This window comes from Hippocampus guttulatus, chromosome 1 (assembly GCF_054856545.1).
Source record: "Hippocampus guttulatus isolate MCC_2025c chromosome 1, RoL_Hgut_1.0, whole genome shotgun sequence".
Lineage (NCBI taxonomy): Eukaryota > Metazoa > Chordata > Actinopteri > Syngnathiformes > Syngnathidae > Hippocampus > Hippocampus guttulatus.
Window position 1 is genome coordinate 16,806,606 of NC_141261.1, and position 24,697 is coordinate 16,831,302.

The window sequence follows — 24,697 nt, forward strand, 5'->3', positions numbered from 1 at the left end:
CGGTGTTCCAGTGGTGAGCAATTCGAGCTCACGGTGCAGAGGTACCGGGTTCAATTCCAGCTCCGGCCTCCCAGTGTGGAGTTTGCATGTTCTCCCCGGGCCTGCGTGGGTTTTTCCAGGTACTCCGCTTTCCTCCCACATTCCAAAAACATGCATGGCAGGCTGATTGAACACTCAAAATTGTCCCTAGGTGTGATTGTCAGTGCGGATGGTTGTTTGTTTCTACGTTCCCTGTGATTGGCTGGCAACCGGTTCGGGGTGTCCCCCGCCTACTGCCCGAAGACAACTGGGATAGGCTCCAGCACCCCCCGCGACCCTAGTGAGGATAAAGCAGATTGGAAAATGAACGAATGAATGAATGTGTACTTTCTATGTAATTATTTTGGGTAATCAAAATATTAGGACCAGTTTCATGATATCGAACAATTTTACTGCAAACGCCAACGACATCAATAATAAACATTTTGTGAACGGGGTATTAACTCTGCAAGTGTTCATCGCATGATTGCCTTTGCAAAGGCACATTTTAAGATACAACTCCAGTCATAGATATCATCGTATTTAGCAAGTGGTTTACGACAGTTGTAGTGTTGTCACAAGCAGTCGTGAGACCTCATAGTGAGTTGACTTGAGGGAACATTAATCCAATCCTCCTCTAGGCAGCGCCCTCACTCCAGTCCCAAGCAGCTCTCTTGGCCGGTTTCCTGAGAGGACACTTCACATTCATGTGTCTGAGATGCTTCCTCTAGTGCAGGGGTCACCACCGTTTTGAAGCAGAAAGCCACTTCTTGGAAACACATTAATGCGAAGGGCTAGCAGTTTGATACACACTTCTGAAAATATATTTGATTTGCTTTAAGTACCTTAAAAATTGCTTTTCTTTTGACTTCATAATTAATAATATTGATACATGTGACGATACTGATCACATGGATTTCACACCATAATTAGGAAACAAATAATATACAATACATTATTTCTATACATCCCTTCCAGTATTTACAGTACATTTTCAAACTTCTATGGCATCACAATGTGCCGTCACTGCTGAGCTATTTTTCGAGCAGGCCCACAGGCTACTCATGCGTTCCTTGCGGGCTACCTGCTATCCGCGGGAATCACAATGCTCTAAATACGCGAGCTGGCATGGGCCGTCGTGTGATTTGTCTTGAATTGAACTGCCTCTTATCAATGTTTGATTTCAGAAACACACAAAATCTTCCACGACAGTACAAAGTCCAACTTTGTACTGCCGTAAAAGGGAACTTATATCATATGCTAGACATTGAGACACAGAAAATATATGGTGAATTGATAATATTGCAGCACTACTCAATATAAGAGCCGCAAATAGTTTTACTATTTAAGTAAAGCACAGCATGATTTCTTCAAATGCGAAATTATAGCTACTTGCTTACTTTTCTGAACAGAAAAAAATATACAGTATACATTTTTCAAGTGGTTGAATGTTATGCTTGGTTAATATCTGACTTCTCCAAGAAGCCCCCGTGAGCCAAAAACAAGCCACAAATCAAATAGTTCTAAGGCAAATTCAATTTGGTGAATCCTCATTGCTCTTCAGAGAGCTCGGTGAAGCAAAGAGAGTCTATGTTAAAGCACATCACGATGCCGGATGCTCTTTTTGACAAAATACTCAGCTACAACCCATTTGTCAAACAATGTATGCTAGACATCAAAAGGCATTTTCATGGTCGTGTTGCAAATAAAATAGTAAAAAAAATTATGAATGGAAAAAAAAAATAAGAGGAAAAGAAGAACCTGAAATTTTGAACTGGGGGGAATTCAATTTCCCTCCAATGTACCGCAAATCTCAAGCATAATCCTTATTATTATGATCATCATTGTCTAACTTGTTAAATATGTTCACAATGCTCACTGCGATGAGAATTACATGAGGTAATTGATGTCATGACGAGAGATTCAATTTCCCTTAACCTAATCTGGCACAGGACCTTATTAGGCTTTTGGACCTGTGGTGAGTAGCTCCCAGTAGCCTCTGCGTACCGTGTCGGCCGGTTTTTCAGGTGAAAATGTTTTCCATTCCTGGGCCAATGAATACTACCTTTGTCCCTTCATCCTGCATCTTGTGTGAGAAAGCCCCCCTCGCTACACTCACCAGGACTGCACAAACTTAACCTCTTCCCCCTACACCTCACACAGGAAAAGGAGCATACCGGGCCTGAGGCTTTGATTCAGGCTCAGTGAAGTGAGGACTGGATGAAGAGTTGCTTTCGTGGCCGCAGCCAATGTTGGGCATTTGGCTCAAGTAGCTGTTGGATTAGTTTGTTAGCCCAATATAGCATGTATTGGAGAACAATCACCGTCACACTACAAACGGCATTTGGACACCTTGTACGATATTTAGTCATTATCAAACGGCTAGCATATTACAGTTTACTGTTTAGCTAATATGCTGTACCTACCCTGCCTAGCAAATGTTATTGTCAAACGTCTACTCGTCATGACTCCAAATTGGTGCCAGTAAATGGTGAAATGAGACGCTGTCCCGCCACACCGCATAGTAATTGACCATTTATTGACGTTTACTCTCAAAAATGTCTTCTTCAAACACTCACTGTACTGGAACACAACAATGGGTAGAACCAGGGATGGAGCTACATGGTGGCCAAGGCCCACCCTGGCCACCCCCACAACTAGTGGAGAACTCAACTCAACTCAACTGTATTTATAGAGCACTTGCAAAAACAGCCATCGCTGCATGCAAAGTGCTGTACATGGAGCAATTTAACATATACAGCAAACAGTAAAGCAAATCGGTAATAAAGACAGTAGAAAGCACCGAACAGCAAAACCAAGAACAAATCTAAGTCATGCTGAGTCAAATGCCAAAAAATACAAGTGAATTTTGAGGCGGGTTTTGAAGATGGGCAGCGAGGAGGCTTGCCGAATGTTTAGTGGGAGGTCATTCCAGAGAGAGGGACCAGCAACAGAAAAGGCTCGATCCCCTCTGAGCCTCAGTTTAGTTCTTGGTACTTCTAATAAGGTCTGGTCCGCAGACCTGAGGCGCCGGGCAGGTGCGTAGGGGCGGATGAGCTCAGAGAGGTAAGGTGGCGCAAGGTCATTTAGAGATTTGAAAACAAATAAGAGGATCCTGAAAATAACTCTAAAATGTATGGGGAGCCAGTGAAGGGATGCCAGAGTGGGAGTTATGTTCTCCCTCTTACGAGTACCAGTCAAGAGGCGAGCAGATGATATCTGTGATTGTTTCCGCCATTTTTCCATGGCAGGTTTTTTTGGGGGGTTTATATTGCATATTTAAAGAATAAATACACAATTGATGCAAATGTAAACTCTAAACGACTCTATCTTAAAGAACATTTGATTACTTTCATACCATAGCAAGACAACAACATGGCTGAATAGTCATTGTTTAGCACGCCATTCACTGCCATGGTTTCATGAAATAAAATGCATATTCATACCAATCTTGCAAATATAAGTAAAAAGCAATGCTTAGATTTGTGAAGAGTGAAGAGATTTTTGTGTCATTGGGATTTTTAGATATGATTTGAACAAATCTGCCATTGATCGATATATGCAAATTGGCATCCGTCATCAGTGGCACATTTTCACTTTGATTGGTGGTTGACTACCAAATCAATACATTGAGCAGAATTAGACTATGAGACAATGCTCAAAAGAAAGGTAAGGGTAAAGAAAAGGGCATTAAAATTAAGTTCCACAAAATGTTGCCTTGTTTCTGCTTGATTAGGAGGGTGATGGGCATTGTTCTGGTTAGGTTTGAATTTTATTTCATGAAACACTGACTGTGGATTGTATGATAAACAATGACACAAGCACGCATGCACAGCCACATCACTGAAAAATGTCTGTCTACACCCCTGCACATGGACGTGACATCACAGGAAACCCATCTGTAACAAGTGGCCCAGGCCAACTAACCACGATAGAAACAGAGAACATAAAACCACAGAAGTATTTGACAGTACTTTGACAGTAACTTCAATACTCCTGGAACGCCTACATTGAAGAAAACATCCATCCATCCATTTTCCAATCCACTTATCCTCACCAGGGTCGCGGGTTAAAGAAAACAGAACCACAAAATGACCGTTTGGTATTTTTTTTTTCTTAATAAGAAAACAAAGCTTAATGAACCCTGGAAAGAAACAACCCCCAGGAACAAAGTGGACAGACAGCAAACATAACAATACTCAAGGGCCTTCCTTCCATTGGAGCAGCACCTAAATACCAACCAAGGAAGATTACCGACGGGTGCACCATGTTGAATGATCTGCCCACCAATTCACCAAGGCAGACCGTGGGCAGTGGGGAAAAAAAGCCTTACCAGGAGGCCAAAGCCCAAAACATGATGTTATACGGGCTGGCTTTGACTTAACTTTTTTTTTTTTCATGTTTCATGTTGTTGTTTATTTGAAAGGGACAATGCACATTGATGTACAATGGCTGCCAAAATGTGCTGAAGCTAGTGTACAGCTAATTTACATATCGTAGTCCATGGGCAGGAAACATAACCGTTAGCGAAAAGTAGTTTCTTCAAGTATATTATCAGTGAACCTTTTTGTACTAAAGGGAAAACATTGACAAGACATATCACTAAGTGAAAAAAGTCCTTTCACACTTGCACAACTAGCTTGGGCATCAGTGTTTGTGTGAAAAATGAAATTAGTGAAAAAGTATCTATCTGTTCACTTGTACAGCTCTTCTGTTTAAAGTAGAACTCATATTCCTCTTCCCCAAAAAAGCTCAGATTGACATGATAGAGCCCCATGACCGTGCGCCTACATGAGCCAGTAGCACCCATCCACAGCACTTCATTCCTCTGTGGTCACAATGCTGAATGAAACCTAGACACCCTGTAGACCCCTGGAGCCTGTGTGCAGCAGTACAGTCATGAAAGATCAGCAGCCCCCCCTCCCTCCACCACCCCGACCACCACATCACCATCCACCCTCCAGCCACCGCCGCCCTCTCTTCCCCTACCTCCAAACTTGGCCCCCCCCCCCTCCCTTCTTCATCCACCGCGCTTCCACAGCCTTCCTCACCCACCCACCCCCCATCCTCACCATGCAGCTATCCCACCGCCTTGCCATCTCGCAGCATTCCGCGGGCCGCCGTGCACACAGAGGCCTATTGTGCATGCTGGGGGATGGCAGACGGCAGTTTACAGTCCGAATAGCACAGAATAGGGATGTGGAGAAAGTCGATTAAAAAAAAATGTCCATGGCGCATAAGTATAATGCTTACTCTTTTGGTTGTGTAAGATCAGTATTGAGCATTGTGGCTGTTGCTGATTCCGAGGCCTACAATTGGGCTGCATCATAAATAGATCCTCTTTTTCTCCATTTTTTGCAATATTAACTCTGTGGTAAGAGTTTACTACTTAGTCTTTAAATATGTGTACTGAAATTCAAACTGATTTTTATTTATTTATTTTTTTTTAACATGACACAGCTCATGATCTGCCAGTTTCAACGTCTGCTCCTTCAGTTAGTGAAAGGGCCATGATTACTGATTTAGTAGAAACGGGTTCAATTCCTGAAATGTTTCCGGCACACACCTTATTATCATTGCTTGTGATCGGAACGTGAATTGATTAAGATAAGAAAAGATAAGAAAACCTTTATTAGTCTCGCAATGGAGAAATTCCCAATTCACAGCAGCAAAGTTATGAAAGGAAGAAGTAGAACAACAAAATATAGGAGCTGCTGGAAAGGCAGCCACTCTCGCGGCGCCATTTTGAAGTCAAAATAACAAAAATAACACAACACAACGCACACAACAATTAAACCACATCGCTCAAACACGTTTGTTTGATGTTGTCAATTTGAAACCTGGAAAACAGGCTATGCGGCTATGCTGTAAAGGTGATTGAGCGGAGTGAAGATGGCCGGTCCAAATCTTTCCTTGCTCCATGTGGAATGACGGCGGCTCGCCAGAAGGTCACAACCCTGGAATTACAGTGCCTCTCTGCCTGACAAAGACCTGCTTTCAAGCTTCCTCACCTGGCCCAACCTCACAGAGCGCTTCTCGATAACGATCACGAGGACGTTTCATCACCGCTCGGCTTCACAAAAGCCGCCGGTGGCATAAAGGTGCTGTTTTAACAGGATACATGATATGGTGATAATCTAAATCCATGCAAGTGCACGCAGTTGATTAATTAAAATGATAGTTGAAATCAATCAACCAATGAATGAATGAACCTAAATGTACACTAAATATTGTGAGCGTCCTTCTCATAATTGAATTTCTCGCAGAATGTCTTACTGGTCATCACGACCTCCTGTTAATTGCCTCTGTACAAACAACAGCAACATCCCAGAAAGTTGGACTGAACTGTGAACACAACACATTGCATGGCCCATTGACCAGTTGAAGACATAAAAATTATTGAATGCCCACAGTTTAATCCATAATCCACAGACTGGACCGGAACAAACAACCCTGCTGACCCACTGCTTGGCACTGCTTGATTCCTATAAGAGGTATTGAGCCAGAAGCTCCTGATTCCTTCAGAATTTTCTTTCCACGGCAAATGTTCCTCTGCAGTTTCAGGTATATTTGATGCAATATTTAATCAGTACTAACAAGTTTGCAAAGACATTTTGGTTTCGTTTCAGCTCGAACGCCAGCCCGTTCCAAATAAATGGATTTCAAGAAGTCGCTATTATGGAAAGAAAAAAACCAAAAAGCGGTCGCTGTCCACATAGCGAAGCAGTATGGAAATACAAATAATGTCTGTTCTAATTATAGTTCCAAAAAATCAAACAGGGGCCTTGCTTTGCCAAACTACAATGTAAAATATGAATAACCCTGACAGATAATCGCTCTTCTTGAAACGTGAAGCCTGTTGCCCTTTGAGTTGATATCACGAACAGCCTCCACTCTGTTGTCCAACCAAGCTCCACTTTCCTGAAGAAAGTGAAGGTGCATCTCTTGGCCAGCCCAAACGGGTCAAAGGAAGAAGGAGGGCTTGAGTTAAAAAAAAAAAAAAGGAGAAAAAAAATCCCTGGGAGAGTACATGGTGCTGAATTGAGGGAGGGATGTGAGGTTCAGGTTTCAGCTCGACAGGGGGTCAGGGGGAAGGACTGGCATTTTGGAATATACGAAGATCCATACAAGACACAGTGGACATAAAACCGCGGTGCTTGCCCTGACGCGGTGGGTGCAGAGTGCCAGCTGGGGCCCCGCGTTGGATTCCACTTAGTCTTTGGAGGGTTTGACTGCATGGTACCTTCGGTCTCTGGGAACACACATTTAACACAGAACTGACTGAAGGGCTCCTCCGTCCCATCACTTCTCACCCGAGCTATTGCATGTCTAACATTTAGACATGTTCAGCTTTGTGGATTCAAGGACTGTTCTGCTACTTGTAGCATCCCAACTTGTTTTGCTGGCGGTGGTCAGATGTCAGGAAGAAGTGGACCGTAAGTAGACAGATTTTCTTTCTTCCTTGAACTTCAGTTTTTGTAGATAAAAAATATATGTGATGACCAACATCTCTTCTGGACAACACTATTAAAGTCTGCAGTGCTTATTTTTGATTTATTTTTTGGCCAAGGAGGAAGTATTCCAGCGTTTTTTCTGTAGACTTGGTGGACCAGGTGAACAAGTGCTCATTTGTACTCTCCTGGCACTGACTGTACAGAGAAGAGTTTTTTTTCCAAAAGCTCAAGACCCAAATCAGAGAACTACCATATCCATTTAATGTACAAAAGCTATTAAAATGTATACCAACTTGACGATCAATTAAGTCACTTGCGAGGTTGCATACCGATGACCCAAGAAAAATTGAAGCAGGACCTCTTGTGGCTCCTGACTCTGAAACTGTGAAAGGTTGGTTTTGACTTTCTGCATTGTTGGCAATGGCTTCGGGTTATTTCCCAGTCTGGGTCTGGATGCCTTTTTATTTCCTCAGAAGGGAACACCTGCCCGTTGGATTGAAAAGTCACAGCAAGGGTGGATGAGGTCTGAATGTAATTGCAGAGTCAGGTCATCACACCCAAGGTTTGGCTGGCGCAAAATCATTGTTGTCATAATGTGAAGTGAAAGGGTCAGGTGGTGTTTGACCTCAGTCTAGCAGGCTCAAAGGGTAGCAGGAAGTCAATGGCGCTTATTAACTGAGTTGCTACACAGCGGGAGGCCGCCAGACAAAGGACCCAATTCAGAGCAAGATGCATTTTTCTGTCTTCTGACTTTTAGCTATGAAGTAGATGGCAAGTTTCATGCCGAGTATCGACACCTTCAACACTGCTGGAAAAAACAAACAGCAGCAGTTAGCAGTGGGCCAGACAAACAAATTGAGCTTTCTTAAGCTACCGCTGTGTTTGTTATGTTGCTTGACGCCACTATGTGGTCCAGATGGAGAATTTTTCTGTTTACCTAAGGCAGCGGCTTGCCAATTGGGCACAGTGCTCCTGAAAGAGAGATTCATTCATGGGAGCAGCAGAGGCCCAACACATGAAGTGCTGTACAGTCAGTCAAGTGAAAAATGGGAAGTACTTCAGCTTGGCTGCAACTACCTATAGAACAGCTATGAGGTTTTGTAAGTCAGGTATATTTCAAAACGTGTATGTTTGTGGGTCACAGCAGCACCTGTTCAAAAGCATCAGTGAAGTAATCATCGCCCATTCATCCAAATCATTCAGTCACACGACTGAATCTCTTTCGGTTGTTTTACAGTTTTTAAATATGTGTTATTTGCAAAGTTTGTAATTGTTACAGAGACTCTTTTTCCCTCTCTCCATTGTCCACTTCTGTGACTGACAAATCACAAACCCTCCATCTGAGCCTGACGCTGCCGCTTCCACCTTCGCACATCCTCCTTTTCTCAATTTCTAAACATCAACATCAACATTTCCTAAACTTTTGCTAACTTTCTTTGGAATTATCTCATTGACCCCCACTCCCTACCCCCCCCCCTCCCCTCCCTCCATTTGCCTCCCCCCCCGCTGGCCACAACAGAGAAGGCAGGTGGCTGCATCCAGGACGGCCAGCTGTATAATGATAAGGATGTGTGGAAGCCAGAGCCGTGTCGAATCTGTGTGTGTGACAGTGGAACGGTTCTGTGTGATGAGATAATCTGCGAGGAGATGAAGGAGTGTGCCAACCCTATCATCCCATCTGGAGAATGCTGCCCCATGTGCCCCGCCGATGCCAGTGCCCACATTGGTTGTAATTTATTTATTCACGTAGCCATAAATAAATTACTCTGTTCGCTTTTCTCACCAAGGCTAGCACGACCGAATGGGCAATGCTGCATGATCCCAAATGGCTGCATGATCACCGCTCACTTTGTCTTTGAACCACTAGTTTTAGCTGTGCTTAAACAGCTAGCTTGATTTTGATCAGAATAGACATCTTTCACAGTGCATGGATCCTGAAGTGTGATGCCAAAGTGGTCCGTCTATATTTATATAAAAGCAAAACAAAACCATGAGGAATTCTGCCATGGTTCGAATAGAACCTGACCAAGGCTGAAGGCCTAGAATGCCTTGGTCTTAGCGAACAGTTTAAGATGAAGTCAAGCCATCAATTGGCATCTTTCATCTAAAAGGAAAAAAAACTCCAACATAAATTGCTTGCTTGGAGTAATTCTTTGCGTCTAGATTGTGGATTTTTTTCGAGCTGCTTTTGTCTGAAATGACACTTCATCATCATGGCATGCTTATTTCTGCTTTAGCTCCCTCCTTATTTCACTAACCAAGAGGGTTTTTTTGGCCTGTGGGTTTTAGCATTGACATATGTTTCATCATTTCTCCTCTCCTAAAAGTCAACATTCGAATGAAAAGTCCATAAAATGTCTTGAAATGCTTTTAAATGTGCTGTTCTTTCTTTCCTCTCACCCATTCATCGACGACAGAGACGGTCGGCGCAAGGGTGAGGCGATACGAAAATTATTTTACCACCAACACATTCTGTTTCAATATGAAGCTTTCTACTAACATTCTCTTCTATCAACCAGGGTCAGAAAGGTGAACCAGGCGATATTGCAGATGTAAGTAAATCCGGCACTCTATAAAACACTGTTGACTGAATAATACCACATGAAAGACCAACTGTTGCTCTTATTTGGACGAACAAAGGATCCTGAACCCCTTCGAAATTTAGAAGTGACCCAGATTTATGCCCCATTGTGCCTTTTGGTTCTATCATTTTTTTTGTCTTTATTCGTGGAGTGTTAAATGATCTCCCCCAAAGAAGCTTATGATCATTAAGTGTTATCAACACGGGTGCCTTGTTCGACTTTCTATAAATGAGCAAAATCCGACATTCCTGGGACACAGTGAACCCCTTCAAATCCTCTTATATCATCTCAGCAACCAGAGCCAGGGTGCACGCGCACACACAAACACACACACACACACACACACACACATGCGTCAGGTGAACAGTCAGTTCAAGCAGAGGTCAAGCAGAGGTGATGTCGTCAGCCAAACTTGGCCTGGCCAATCAAACCTTCCCGTTGTTGTTGTTAAAAAAAAGGACTGCTTTACCATTAATGACAAATATATTCTGTTTTTCCTCCTGCAGGTTGTAGGACCAAGAGGACCATCAGGCCCTATGGTAAATATCACCATCTTTTGGATGCTGTGAAGGCCGATAAAAGTTGTTTCTTGGTGGCCTGAGCAATGTTAGCCATGCTTGGAATGCTGAGTTGAACATTTTTGCTCTGGCAGGGCCCCCCAGGTGACCAGGGAATACGTGGACCAGCTGGTGCAAAGGGTGACAAGGTAGGAGACAACACATTGATCCACTACAGATAGGTGGTGCTCCACTATCATACCTTCAACCTCTGGCCTTCAACAATGGCCTCAGTCATATTTTGACAAAACTTTTTTTTGTTGCCTTCAGCACCTCCTCAGGATGCTGGCCACGCCTGCTAAAATCAAATACATTCATTGAAGAGATCACGCAATTCAACCCCTGAAATGAAATTATTACCAAATATACTGTTGTGTTGGGTTCCGTTTTTCATGTTTTTTGAAAAATAACTTTGCCCATCATTTTAGGAAGGTGACAATATATACCTTTATCTTTTCCTAAATCCATGATTTAAAATTCAACTCAATTCTTCCAGTAACCTGTGATTGAAGGCCACTGTTGCCCTTTTTTTTCTAAGGGAAATGCTGGACCTCGTGGAAGGGATGGTGAGCCTGGGACTCCTGGAAACCCCGGACCAGCTGGCCCACCTGGGCCACCTGGAGCCCCTGGACTTGGAGGGGTGAGTCATCCGTGAATCCCATATTTTGACTCAATTTTTTTTTTTTTAATACCAATCCCATGACACCTTTCTGCGCAAAAGGCAAGAAACTGTGTCTTTTCAAAAGGTGCTTTTGGTTCGCTTGGAGCAGGCAAATGTTTCTGGGAATAAAGTCATGATCAGTGTAGTTTTGGTGTGAAATAAAGGTGTTTTGTTTTGGGGGGGGTTTCAGAACTTTGCTGCACAGATGGCTACAGGCTTTGATGAGAAGGCCGGAGGTGCTCAGATGGGAGTGATGCAAGGACCAATGGTACGTGTTGTGTATCCTGTAGTGTGGCATACAGGAAGTAATCAGTTGGAACCTCAACTTGACAGGCTGAAATGTTTACAATGCTGCCATCTTGTGGTCAAAGTCTACTCATTCACAGATTCATGTCATTGTGTCTATTTTTCCTATTAACGTATCATTGCAAATTTCGTTCATAAATTAACTAAAGGACACTTCAATATTTTAACGAGCCACATTTCATTTAATTGTAAACTGCAGATGACGTTCTCAAAACATGGTGCAGGGGAAATTCATTGATACCGATGTATCCATTGTTTTGAACAATAAATTTACCGCTGTATGTTTCTCTTGCAGGGTCCAATGGGTCCTCGTGGTCCTCCTGGACCAAGTGGAGCCCCTGTAAGTGCATTTACCATTGCTCTAAATGCAAAGCATCAAAGAAAAAAATCTGTACAATATTTTTACTCACAAAGAAGTATAACACAGTACATTGGTGTTATTGTTCCTGTAGGGGCCACAAGGTTTCCAGGGTGCCCCTGGAGAGGCTGGAGAGTCCGGTCCAGCTGTAAGTACAAACGTTTTCTCTTAATTTTCAGCATTTCATGTTTAAAGCTTTGACTCACTTGATTTTCAATTTCAATAATTTGGCTGAAGAACAATACGAGAGCAGTGCTTGCATTTTGCATCATTCGCATGAATGCATTCCAAAGATGGATTTGCGGATTACTCTAACTGGCCATTTGCTTCAAAATAGGGAGCAATGGGACCCCGTGGACCACCTGGACCTTCTGGAAAACCAGGAAGTGATGTAAGGATATGTTCACTTCAAATATCTTTGAGACAAGAGTCATTTCAAGGACACAGCATGACACAGAACAAAAACATACATTTTATCAAACATTCCTATTCTATTGCCCATTTTTATCATTCAACCGCAAAGTCAATGACCATTTCACATCAGTTAGCCGTTGCTGCGATTCAATGGTAAGCCTTCAATTACTTGTTTTACTGCAGGGTGAGGCTGGCAAACCTGGCAAAGCTGGTGAGCGCGGACCTGCTGGACCTCAGGTTGGAGACTCTTTTAAATTACTTGGTGAAGACAGGTGAGGAAACTGGAGGGAGAGATCTGATTTCCATTTCTTCTCTTCGTGTGTGTTCACTTCAGGGAGCTCGTGGATTCCCTGGAACTCCTGGCCTTCCTGGAATCAAAGGACACAGAGTAAGTTCCCATCACTGCTTGATATTTGAAATGTCTTCACTAAAAAGGGCACAATGACGCAATGTGCCACTGCTCACTGAAGTCTGAGCGGTCTTGTCACTGTCCTCTGTAGGGTCACCCCGGTCTGGATGGAGCTAAAGGAGAGAACGGTGCTGCAGGAGCAAAGGTGACAACAGTGCATGCCAAAAAATTCATCTTTTAGTTCCCGTGTTCTCTTTTTTTGTTTTGTTTTTTAATCTTATGCCATCTTGTCTTTTTTTAAACAGGGAGAGTCTGGCGCTTCTGGAGAGAATGGTGCCCCTGGACCCATGGTGAGTGCTTTTTATTTTTACAATGATGCACCTGATTCTCACTCATGATCTTTTGCTTTCTTTTAAAGTTTGTGTCTGGAAATACTGTGCATCTCAACTCGATTTTCTGTCATTTCAGGGCCCACGTGGTCTGCCTGGTGAGAGGGGACGGACCGGTGCTGCCGGAGCTGCAGTGAGTTTTAATCTCTGCTTTATTCCGTTCAAGCTTCTTGTGTTTTCTGCTCCTTGACTTTCCTGTGCCAACTCCATAGGGTGCCCGTGGAAATGATGGCTTGCCCGGTCCTGCTGGTCCACCTGTAAGTAACATGTTGATATTATTTCAATAGATTTAACTCACTTCGCATTTCAAGTACTTCTAATACTGATTACACAGCACTAACCTGAAGGTTGCCCTTCTGTCTCCAGGGGCCTGTTGGTCCTGCTGGAGCTCCCGGTTTCCCAGGATCCCCAGGAGCCAAGGTGTGGACAGACCCCCAGTGGACTTTATGTTTTTCAAAAAACCCACAGCTTGGCCTTGTTGTGGAAGTGCAAATGTTGTTATCGTGTCCTGCCAGGGTGAAGCTGGTCCTACTGGAGCCCGTGGAGCAGAAGGCCAACAGGGTCCCCGTGGAGAGGCTGGTACACCAGGATCTCCCGGACCGGCCGGGGCATCGGTTCGTCATTTTCACCTACAGCAGTAATTACCTCCAACTGTCCTCAAGATCTGATTGTGACATGTCGTCCTGAAACAGGGAAACCCCGGGACTGATGGTATTCCTGGAGCCAAAGGATCTGCTGTAAATCCACTCTCGTCATTTTGATAACATTGTGTAGCATGTGTGATTGTCTCAATTTTGACTTATGGGGTTGTTGTTTTTTTTTGGTGCTTTCAAGGGTGGTCCTGGCATTGCTGGTGCCCCTGGCTTCCCTGGCCCCCGCGGACCCCCTGGACCACAGGGCGCAACAGGCCCCCTGGGACCCAAAGGACAGTCTGTGAGTCACTTGAGACTTAAAGAGTGATCTGTAAAGCTTTGAAAGTTGTTGACAAATACTCATCTTCTTCCTTTTCATGTCTGGTTTAGGGTGACCCTGGTCTTCCTGGATTCAAAGGTGAAGCTGGACCCAAGGGAGAGCTTGTAAGTGATTTTGGATTTATATTTAACAAAATATTGAAACGTAATTTAGCATGAAATCATACACTGATATACTTTGATGTTTCCAGGGCCCCGCCGGTCCCCTAGGTGCACCCGGGCCATCTGGTGAGGAAGGAAAGCGAGGTGCAAGAGGAGAACCCGGAGCTGCTGGACCACTTGGACCTCCTGGAGAGCGAGTAGGGATTCACCCTATTTAATGACATGGCTAGAAGAAATAAATGCAGCATAATAAATCAAATGTAGTGATGCTGTCGTGATTCTGATGAGGGTTTTTTTATTTTTTGGTGCTAATCCTTACAGGGAGCTCCTGGCAACCGTGGTTTCCCAGGTCAAGATGGTCTTGCTGGCGCTAAGGTGGGTCCTTTGTTTGACTGCACTGGCTGACTGGAAGGATGAGAACTGGAATCAACTGGAAGTGACTTTTGCCTCTTGGCGTTCTTCAGGGTGCCCCAGGTGACCGTGGTGTTCCTGGTGCCGCTGGGCCTAAAGGTGCTACAGGGGATCCTGGACGCACAGGAGAGTCTGGTCTTCCTGGAGCAAGGGTGAGTGCTGCCTTACAGCAGTCAAAATCAGTAAGGCAGAAGCACCTAGTTTTTTTGCATCTGAAATGGTCTGAATAAATGCATACCTTTTGCAGGGTCTAACTGGCCGTCCTGGAGATACTGGTCCTCAAGGCAAAGTTGGACCTTCTGTGAGTACCATTGAAGATATAAAGTTGAATTTCCCCCTGAGGGATTAAAAAATGAAAAACAGTGGTCTAGCCAGAACATTTGTTCTGCAAAACTTTGTGAAATATCATTACCATAACAGCAGAGTAGCCTCAGTCATATTTGAAAGCTTTTGGAAAACAAGACACACAACTAATTCAACAAACAAGAAAATTCCAGTTGACTTGAATTAACTTACCATGACTGAGAATTTAGACAGACAATCAAGAAGTTACAAAAGACTCATGCAATTATGCGTATTATAATGAATATTCAACACATGTTGGGAATGAATACAGGTCATACATGTCAGTATGGTTCAAGTTCCTTCTTTACATCTTCAGCAAAATCTGTTTCTCAGTGTTAATTTGTCTAATTGATGGATGATAGGGTGCTCCAGGTGAGGACGGTCGCCCCGGCCCTCCTGGTCCTCAGGGAGCCCGTGGACAGCCAGGAGTGATGGGATTCCCTGGACCAAAAGGAGGCAATGTAAGTTTGTCAGAAAGAAATTTGAATATCTCAGTTACTTTCATTTTTCATCATGAAGAAAGTTTTTATAGCTGACTGATTTGTGTTCAACAGGGTGAGCCTGGAAAGCCTGGAGAGAAAGGTCTTCTAGGTCGCACTGGTCTGAGAGTAAGTGATCTTTTGTCAATGTATACTACCTCCACTTAACAGCCATTGGTGGATGTATTATCATCTATTGCCAAAATTCTAACTGAAATATTTCTCTCTGAACAGGGCCTGCCTGGAAAAGATGGTGAGACTGGATCTGCTGGACCACCTGGCCCTGCAGTAAGTGGCCCATTTTGTACTAATTTACGGGACTAGATTGCATATCATCAAGACTATGACAACAAATCCATTTCCAGCATGGGCGTTACCTTCCAGACTACCCCTGCAATAAGTAATCTGCTATACAGAAATGCCCTATTTAAGGACTCCCCAGGCATGTTATTATTGCATTAACAGTACTTGTTTTAAGGTCTTCAAACACACTTTCAAAAGAAAACAAACATGTTTAAAAGCATATAAGATAAAGATATGCACACATAAATATATAGAGAAAAAGAGAGAGAATGAGAGAGAGTATATATCTCTCTCTATCTCTGATCTATGTTTTAACAGTCCTTTTTTCCAAACAGACACTTAACTTGTCATCTCACAATATGCATCAATCATAATGTCCAAAGACGTACATTGTTAAATTAGTCAGAAGCTGCCGCTTTCTGTACGTGAAAAAAAGCAGGATTAAAGAGGAGTTTACGCTGAATACTTTTCTGAATAAACTAGGCCAATTTTGAAATACTATTGGCCTACTTCCTCCTTTCAGTCTTTGTCTTTCAACTTTACACAGTGTAAAACAATAGGGCTTCTGCCATTACACCGAAAGTCCCACAACAAATCAGTTATGGTAAATGGTAAATGGGCTGTCACTTGTATAGCTGCCTACCTCAGATATTCAAGTGCTTCACACTGTTAGCTCATTCACCTACTGGTGACACAGCACCAGTTGTGATTGTACAACAGCAACAACAACAACAAACAATGAGGAAAATAGACTGAACCTGGAACCTGTCGTGGAGGGAGTTTACTTCATTTGTAAGATTGGATTTCGATGTTTCCAACACTAATTTGTTTGTTTGCTTTTGTTTTGTTTTGTTTTTTTAACTCCAATCTCAGGGACCCGCTGGAGAGAGAGGAGAGCAAGGTCAGCCTGGACCTTCTGGCTTCCAGGTTAGTTTTTTGATCAAACTCCACCATCATATTGACGACCCACACAATAAATGTCTGTCCCTGCTCAGAATTGAACACCGATTATTATTCTAGAGACGTAAGGTTGAGCTATCAGGGAAACACACTTGGAGATCTAGATGCAATACCTCAGTGTGATCCGAGAAACCAAGTGCAGCGGTAGACAAGATAAGGAAGGGTTACTCTAGGACTGTTTTCGAAAAGTCCCCACTCTCCAGTTAATGCATGTTTATTTGCACTTACAAAGATACATAAACATAATAGATTAAAAAATGTCAATTTTTTTGTCAAACAGGGTCTGCCTGGACCAACTGGTTCCCCTGGAGAGGCTGGAAAACCCGGAGACCAGGTGAATACATTTTCAGTCAAGCCTTTCCATACTTCCTCTTTGAATGAAATGGAATTATGCCAAAGTGTGGTGGTGTCGTGAAACAGCATTGCATCTGCCTGAAGTTGAACAGACAATTAAGAATTCTTGTTGTGCTTCCTTTGAGTTGTAGTAGTAGTAGTAGTATAGAACATTGCATTTTAAAACTATTCCTCAAACAGGAATGCACTTTTCGGTTTCTCTCTACAGGGTGTTCCTGGAGAGGGTGGAGCTCCTGGTGCTGTTGGACCCAGAGTAAGTTCCTTCTCTGTTATTTAAAGGAGAACATAACATATATAGGGAAAAGTTTCATGTTAATGTAGTGCTGCATAAAGATTTATTATATGTACTATACCAATATCAAGGTCATTAAATAACAACGGTACCTGACATTTACATACCTTTACATTGTCATTTTACATTCATCGCATGATGCTCATGTTAATTCAGTGTATCTGTCTCCAAACAGGGTGAACGTGGTTTCCCTGGTGAGAGGGGTGGTGCTGGTCCTCAGGGTCTGCAGGGACCTCGTGGACTTCCCGGAACACCTGGAAGTGATGGACCCAAGGTCAGTAAAGAACTGGAACATTTTCATCACCAATACAGCATAAATTGTGTCCTCTGTACCACCTACACTTCGTCGTCAAGCTCCTCACCTTGTGTTTTTGACTAATTCTTTTTGAAAACCATCCAAATATGCCCTTCTTCACCCAGAAGACAAAAGACAGATGAGCAGTCTTTTTCACATGTTGTTACAATCGCCATTACACAACTGGATTGACAAGTGACATCCTCGTCATATAGGGAGCCATTGGACCTGCTGGAGCTGCAGGACCCCAGGGACCCCCTGGGCTACAGGGAATGCCCGGAGAGAGAGGTGCCGGTGGCATCCCAGGAGCCAAAGGAGACAGAGTGCGTGGCTGATTACTTTTTGTTCAGACTTTCATATTCATTTTAGCATGAAATGTATAATAAACATGTTTTTCTTTGTCTAACAGGGTGATAATGGAGCAAAGGGGCCTGAAGGAGCTCCTGGAAAGGATGGTTCTAGAGTGAGTCCACAATGATGTTGTGATTATTAATTCATCTTTCATCCCTGGCGACACCCATTAATCAACATCAGTAACTCTGCTCCCTTCCCTCCCTCTTCAGGGTTTGACTGGTCCCATTGGTCCTCCTGGCCCTGCTGGACCCAATGGTGCCAAGGTAAGACTAAGAGTGCCTTTTCTGGATTGCTAAAGCAACAATCACTTGAAATTAACCCTTTTGTATGATGTACCATCCAAATTGTATGTTATTAATTATGGTTGGCTTGACTGTTTCTCTTCTACTGAATCAAGGGTGAGACTGGACTTTCAGGACCCTCTGGTGCTCCTGGTGTTCGTGGCGCTCCTGTAAGTATACAACTGGCATATAAGGACATGATCACATATTACGTGTGATCATCATCGTCCTTAGACGTTTGGATCGATCAGTGAGCTTTATATTATGGCTTCCTGGTACATATCTGCTACAATAATGCATGCCTTGATTGAGTCTCTTCTAAACTCCTGCAGGGTGACCGTGGTGAGGGGGGTCCTCCTGGACCTGCTGGCTTTGCTGGACCTCCTGTAAGTACATTAGACCTAATGGAATGTTTGTCTGAAGCCCTCTTCAGCAATTATACGAACGTTGCGGAATTGTTTGACACATCCAGGGTGCAGATGGTCAGCCTGGAGTCAAGGGAGAGCTTGGTGAGAGCGGACAGAAAGGAGAGTCTGGTGCCTCTGGACCTCAAGGGCCATCAGGAGCACCTGGACCCGTGGTGGGTACTTAGAATTAGCTCCAAGTTAAAGGCAATTCCACAGAAGGTAAATCTAAATGTATCGGGTATAATAACTTATGTTTGGTCATTCCCTTTGTCAGGGTCCAACTGGTGTTTCTGGACCTAAGGGAGCACGTGGTGCTCAGGGAGCTCCTGTAAGTAACTTAAATAAAAATTTACAGGGATAGGATTCACAGAACAATCTTTTTTTTTTAAATTTCTAATACTTTTTTAATCAATGCAAGCTTTGTGACGTTGTAACTCAATGACTGGGGTGGACACTGTTTAAACTCAGAGGGCCCTATATGAAGAGGCGATCTTCAATTGTGACACAGATAAATTTGTATAAAAGTGGGCAACCATTCACAAATCTGTGTTGACGCAAAGAACCTTTAGTTATTAAATTGTTGAAAAGAAATTATGGCTGAGTTACACAGGTTTGGTGATGCTGAACACAGTCTGTCTTTGACAGGGTGCCACTGGTTTCCCTGGTGCTGCTGGTAGAGTTGGATCTCCAGGCCCTAATGTAAGTATATTTATTTCAAAATGATCTCAAAAGTTCTGTTTTTGACTGTCATGGACCCACGTTTCTTTCTCCATCAAAGGGTAACCCTGGTGCTGTTGGACCTGCTGGTCCCGCTGGCAAAGACGGACCAAAGGGTGCTCGTGGTGATGCAGGACCCCAAGGAAGACAGGGAGATGCTGGTCTTAGAGGACCGGCTGGTGCACAAGGAGAAAAGGGAGAACCCGGAGAAGATGGACCCCCTGTAAGTCACCCATTCTTATGATTGTGCTTCTTACTTCTCGGAGAACAGTTGCACTGGAATCCTCTGTTGTCGGTCTGTGTAGGGTGCTGACGGACCTTCAGGGCCTCAAGGTTTGGCTGGATCTCGTGGTATTGTTGGTTTGCCTGGACAGCGTGGAGAGAGAGGCTTCCCTGGTCTTCCTGGACCTTCTGTAAGTTCTTTGACTATTTCTAGACTATTCTGCTACACTTTAGTTGCACTCGAAATTATTCAACATCAACTGCAATTTTGTAACCTTTGCAAATATGACATATAAAAAAGGCCTTAAACTTTTTTTTTCCTTTTGATTTGCATCTTATATACTAAATTTCAGAATATTCTCAAGTGTTAAAAAGGAGACCATGATTCTGGAACACTGATGGGGCATCTAAGAAGAACAATTCAACAAAATTAATATCCACTTTGTGTCAAGGGTGAGCCTGGTAAACAAGGATCTCCTGGCTCTGGTGGTGACCGTGGACCTCCTGGACCTGTAGGACCCCCTGGACTTACTGGACCTTCTGGAGAGACTGGAAGAGAGGTGAAGCTTCGATAAACAGATAGACATATCAACCATATAAACAAAGACCAGAGTGAGTACAACATTGAGCAGAGTCATGGTTTGTTCAATATTTCTGTCTGTGTTTCAGGGTACCCCTGGATCAGATGGACCACCTGGCAGAGATGGAGCAGTTGGAATCAAGGTGAGAGAAAATAGTGCAAGTTCTCCCAATCTGAGAGAAAAAAAATGTAATGAAATAACTGGAAAAAAAAATTGTACGCAAACAACAAAGTTTCACATTCAGTCACTGGACTTTTTCTTCCTGTAGGGAGAGCGAGGTAACGCTGGTCCTGCTGGTGGCCCTGGAGCTCCTGGTGCTCCTGGCGCCCCTGGCCCTGTCGGACCTCTTGGCAAGCAGGGAGACAGAGGAGAGTCTGTGAGTAACCCAAAAAAACTGAGGCTACTAAAAGACCAGTGTGTGGACACTAATCGGATATAAAAAAAATGAGAAGGTTGCATATGGACATGAGAAAACATCTCTCTTCAGGGTGCACAAGGACCTGCAGGACCTCCTGGACTCGCTGGTGCACGAGGAATGGCTGTGAGTGTCAAAAATTCAAATCAACCTCAGAAAGAAGTTGATTATTTTATTTGAGTGCTACCCGAAGTGATTAATTTTGAGACGTCACTCCTGCAATCCAGGGACCTCAAGGACCACGTGGAGATAAGGGAGAGAGTGGTGAGGCTGGCGAGAGAGGACAGAAGGGTCACCGTGGATTCACTGGTCTGCAGGGTCTGCCTGGACCTCCCGTAAGGAATTCACAACAATTAGGCATCTTTAATTTGCCTTCTCTTTGTTGCCTAATCTGTGTTGAATTGTTTAAACAGGGTCCCGCTGGAGATTCTGGGGCTTCGGGACCAGCAGGACCAAACGGAGCTAAGGTGTGAACAAAAAGAGGAGAAAAATGAGTGACACATATTTTCCATCATGTGCTACGATATTTAACAGGAATGGGGGTCACAGGTCAGTCTCTGTGCAATTCTCCAATCACTTGGCAAAGAAGGGGATAGCAAAGCGTGAGGGCCTTAATTATCCACCAATGTGATAAGGTGGGCGGCGGAGCAATTTTGTAATTACCGGTACGCTGTGTGAGGAAAAGAAGCTGACAGACAGGGGGAACCACCCCTGCTCAGATCAGAATAGGCTGTATTATCTCTTGTAGATTAGATAAGCAGAGGGGCTATGATAAGAGGAATGAAGGAAAATGTCACCACACAAATTATCTTCATGCATAATAAGGCAAGTGGTCTGGTGGTGATAGGAGAATAGAGGGGAACTGAAAGTTACATTTTAAATACTTCATCAACCTTTTGCGTCGCATCACTGAACCAAGGAAAGTTTTATACTTAGCCCTATGCAAAGTTTAGGAATCATTCATATTTCATATTCATTTCCACCCCATTTTGCATTTGACTTAACACACGTTGTTTCTTTAGGGACCACCTGGACCAACTGGACCTGCTGGCAAAGATGGATCTAACGGACAACTTGGCCCCATCGGACCACCTGGACCTCGTGGACGCTCTGGAGAAAGCGGCCCACCTGTATGTTAAACAGAACACAGTTTCATTTCAAGTTTGTGTACTTTTGGGTAATTTTTCTATTCTTGAGCATTTGCGGTTTTGTATTCACTAGGGTCCTCCTGGAAACGCTGGACCCCCTGGTCCTCCTGGGCCCCCAGGCCCTGGCATTGACATGTCTGCCTTCGCTGGTTTGGGTCAGACTGAGAAGTCTCCCGATCCACTGAGGTACATGAGGGCTGATGAGGCTTCCAGTTCCCTGAGACAGCACGATGTTGAGGTTGATTCCACACTCAAGTCGCTCAACAACCAGATTGAGAACCTGCGCAGCCCCGACGGCTCCCAGAAGAACCCCGCTCGCTCCTGCAGGGACCTCAAACTGTGCCACCCTGAGTGGAAGAGTGGTAAGTATATTTGGCTGTTGTCAAAGAAAAAATATATGACAGATATAAGAAAGTTAGCAAAAGCTATATTTCAGTGGAAACCCGTCATTTCTCATGCATTGCCAGATTGTAATTTGTGAATACTCAAGGTTCGGTCAGTGCCCCTGAAGCAGAGGATCTACTTTAGAAATATACACAGCTATAATATGTTGGAGGTCCACATGGATCCTTTCTTGGCCTCAGTGTGAACTCACAGAACACGTGAAACAAAGATGGACAGATCGGATGAAGGGTTAGGGTTCTCATAATTAAGGAAGATTCCCAATGAGCCATACAAAAGAATGGGGCACCGCACATGTCCATGAATGATCAGGACCACTCTCTTCTTAGACATGTGCATCTGGAGTAAAAGTGGCATTTATGTACAGTATTCCACCGCCCAACCTTTTTCTATCTCTCAAGGTGACTACTGGGTTGACCCCAACATTGGAAGCACAGCTGATGCCATCAAGGTCTTCTGCAACATGGAGACTGGCGAGACCTGCGTCTACCCAACTATTGCCAATGTACCAAAGAAGTCCTGGTGGACCAGCAAGAGCAAGGATCGCAAGCACATCTGGTTTGGAGAGACCATGAATGGAGGATTCCACGTGAGTGCACTTCAACCAACTACCTTACTAGGTGATGATGATTTAAGACATTTCTTGAAAATAGTTAATCGCTCCCTCCCTCGACTTGTTTGGTTACAGTTCAGCTACGCTCAGGATGGCCCCGCTGCCAACGCCGCCAGCGTTCAGCTTACCTTCTTGAGGCTTCTTTCCAATGAGGCATCCCAGAACCTCACGTACCACTGCAAGAACAGCATTGCCTACATGGATCAGGCCACAGGCAACCTGAAGAAGGCTTTGCTGCTGCAGGGCTCCAATGATGTGGAGGTCCGCGCAGAGGGCAACAGCCGCTTCACATATAGCGTGTTGGAGGATGGCTGCAAGGTAAGTGCAGAGAACAGAAAACAATATTCCATGAAGGATAATTGAGAGAGAAACTTACAGGTTTCTTTTTCTTCCGCCAACAGAAACACACAGGCCGGTGGGGCAAAACTGTCTTTGAGTACAAAACACAGAAAACCTCCCGTCTGCCCATCGTGGACATTGCTCCTATGGATATCGGAGGAGCGGGTCAGGAGTTTGGCGTGGATGTAGGCCCAGTCTGCTTCTTGTAAAGTGGAATATCACAGTGACCCCTCCCCCCTGCCCCCAGAATAACAGGAACGAAATAAACTCAACCATGAAACACTACACACAATTCCACAATAAAGAAGAATGGCATTCTAAAAGAAAATTGATCTCACAACGAAGTGCTCTCCAAGTTGGATGCTAGCACTGAAGGGCATCGGCAATAAGTGTACATCTCTGTCAACCCGCTTCCTGAGATCCAGTCATGTTTCCCATGGCCCACTGTTGACGGGTACGAGTCCGGAGGAAGAGGGACTGAGCAAATGTGGAGAACTGAAACATGACTTGATGTCACTTATTTATTGTCTCACTTGAACGGGCTGAGATGAGGTAGGACTGGAGGGGTTCACTTTGTAAGTACGACAAGCCCCTTTCCACTACAGAACAGCCGCACAACCTCTGTCCCAGTCCTACTCCACCTCCCTCCCTGTTCCCTCCTGTCACACTAATATGGAAGTTTGAATCCGTGTAGACCAATAAAATATTCTGAAAATCCAGGTACTCCACGCCTGTCCATCGTGAGCAGGAGCAAAACCTTTACTGTGTATTATAACGCCTTGGTTCTATTGTTGTAAAGGTCTGTGTTTATAAGCAACAAGATGGTTTAAATGTGTATTTCCACATTATGTGTGTACATGTGTTTATATGCACACCAACACTTTTTGGAAAGTGAGGTTACATTTGGGGGTGTATGTTCCAAAGTCCTGTACCCCTTCACTGCCCATCAGAGAAGGGAGGTTTAACTCTGCTCTCATCCCAAATTTGTTTTGTACAAATCCAAAGCAATTTTGCCATTTCGTGTCGTCATCCAGATGGTTTGAAGCTACCTCACGCTGAAAAACAAAGTGAAAATGCAGAGATGACCACAAACACATCTACTATCAGGCAAATCCGAACGGCTGCCTTTGCTTCGGGTGGCTCTCTCTTCAGAAGGTGCTATGAGTTCTGTAATAGTCGGTACCGAAAGCCCCTCGACGCCAGCCCTAATTCCCACTAGCCTCACACCGCACTCACACTCCACCGTGCAGAAGGGGTGCCGTCGGGTAAGACAGGTGGAGACCGGGGGACACTTCAAGACCTCTGCTGAAGTCCACACACACCAAAGCTGAACCAAGTCGCTCAATAACAACCAGGGTGGGACGCCTCTGTGTGCGTGAGGGTGTGTACATTTTTTTAAATTAATTTTATTATGATCCGTTTTGTTCTTATTTTGTTACACTTCTTATTGATGTAAATTGGAAATAAAAGGAAAACAGAATGAAGACGTTGATTTTGCTTTGAGTTTTCAATAAAAGTATCACAGGCGTGGAAAGGTTTTCTCCTTCTTTTGACCAACCATTCCGACAGTGTGCTTTTGCTGTACCACAGCTAAAGTCAGCTACCCAACAAAACATTC

At 44.0% G+C, this 24,697-nt stretch overlaps 1 protein-coding gene and 1 long non-coding RNA gene across 6 annotated transcripts; one reads left to right on the forward strand and one right to left on the reverse strand.

Moving 5' to 3' along the window:
• Positions 1–186: 186 nt before the first annotated feature.
• On the forward strand, positions 187–24,613 carry LOC147210694 (uncharacterized). Its single transcript, XM_086114917.1, has 54 exons — positions 187–7,454; positions 8,992–9,198; positions 9,890–9,906; positions 9,992–10,024; positions 10,561–10,593; positions 10,707–10,760; positions 11,150–11,251; positions 11,463–11,540; positions 11,874–11,918; positions 12,031–12,084; positions 12,274–12,327; positions 12,534–12,587; positions 12,685–12,738; positions 12,851–12,904; positions 13,005–13,049; positions 13,168–13,221; positions 13,301–13,345; positions 13,455–13,508; positions 13,604–13,702; positions 13,781–13,825; positions 13,923–14,021; positions 14,111–14,164; positions 14,251–14,358; positions 14,483–14,536; positions 14,626–14,724; positions 14,820–14,873; positions 15,280–15,378; positions 15,472–15,525; positions 15,631–15,684; positions 16,573–16,626; positions 16,940–16,993; positions 17,222–17,266; positions 17,481–17,579; positions 17,816–17,923; positions 18,010–18,063; positions 18,164–18,217; positions 18,352–18,405; positions 18,568–18,621; positions 18,708–18,815; positions 18,917–18,970; positions 19,288–19,341; positions 19,421–19,582; positions 19,665–19,772; positions 20,034–20,141; positions 20,251–20,304; positions 20,431–20,538; positions 20,650–20,703; positions 20,805–20,912; positions 20,991–21,044; positions 21,600–21,707; positions 21,799–22,087; positions 22,529–22,716; positions 22,816–23,058; positions 23,142–24,613. Exons 1-54 carry the CDS (start codon positions 7,361–7,363, stop codon positions 23,286–23,288), a joined length of 4,473 nt encoding a protein of 1,490 aa, XP_085971043.1. The 5' UTR covers positions 187–7,360; the 3' UTR covers positions 23,289–24,613.
• Positions 12,021–22,996, reverse strand: LOC147210695 (uncharacterized). 5 transcript variants are annotated; one of them, XR_015101329.1, is made up of 13 exons: positions 22,869–22,996; positions 19,617–22,072; positions 19,402–19,535; positions 17,413–17,559; positions 15,196–15,358; positions 14,985–15,019; positions 14,811–14,909; positions 14,481–14,686; positions 14,227–14,387; positions 13,430–14,144; positions 12,816–13,343; positions 12,550–12,718; positions 12,021–12,082 (listed from the first exon to the last, which is right to left on the reverse strand). It is a non-coding gene; the product is annotated as an uncharacterized LOC147210695 (long non-coding RNA). The 5 variants fall into 5 exon arrangements; XR_015101330.1 differs by having other exon boundaries at positions 14,237–14,387; positions 14,481–14,731; XR_015101326.1 differs by having other exon boundaries at positions 14,481–14,731.
• Positions 24,614–24,697: the final 84 nt, after the last annotated feature.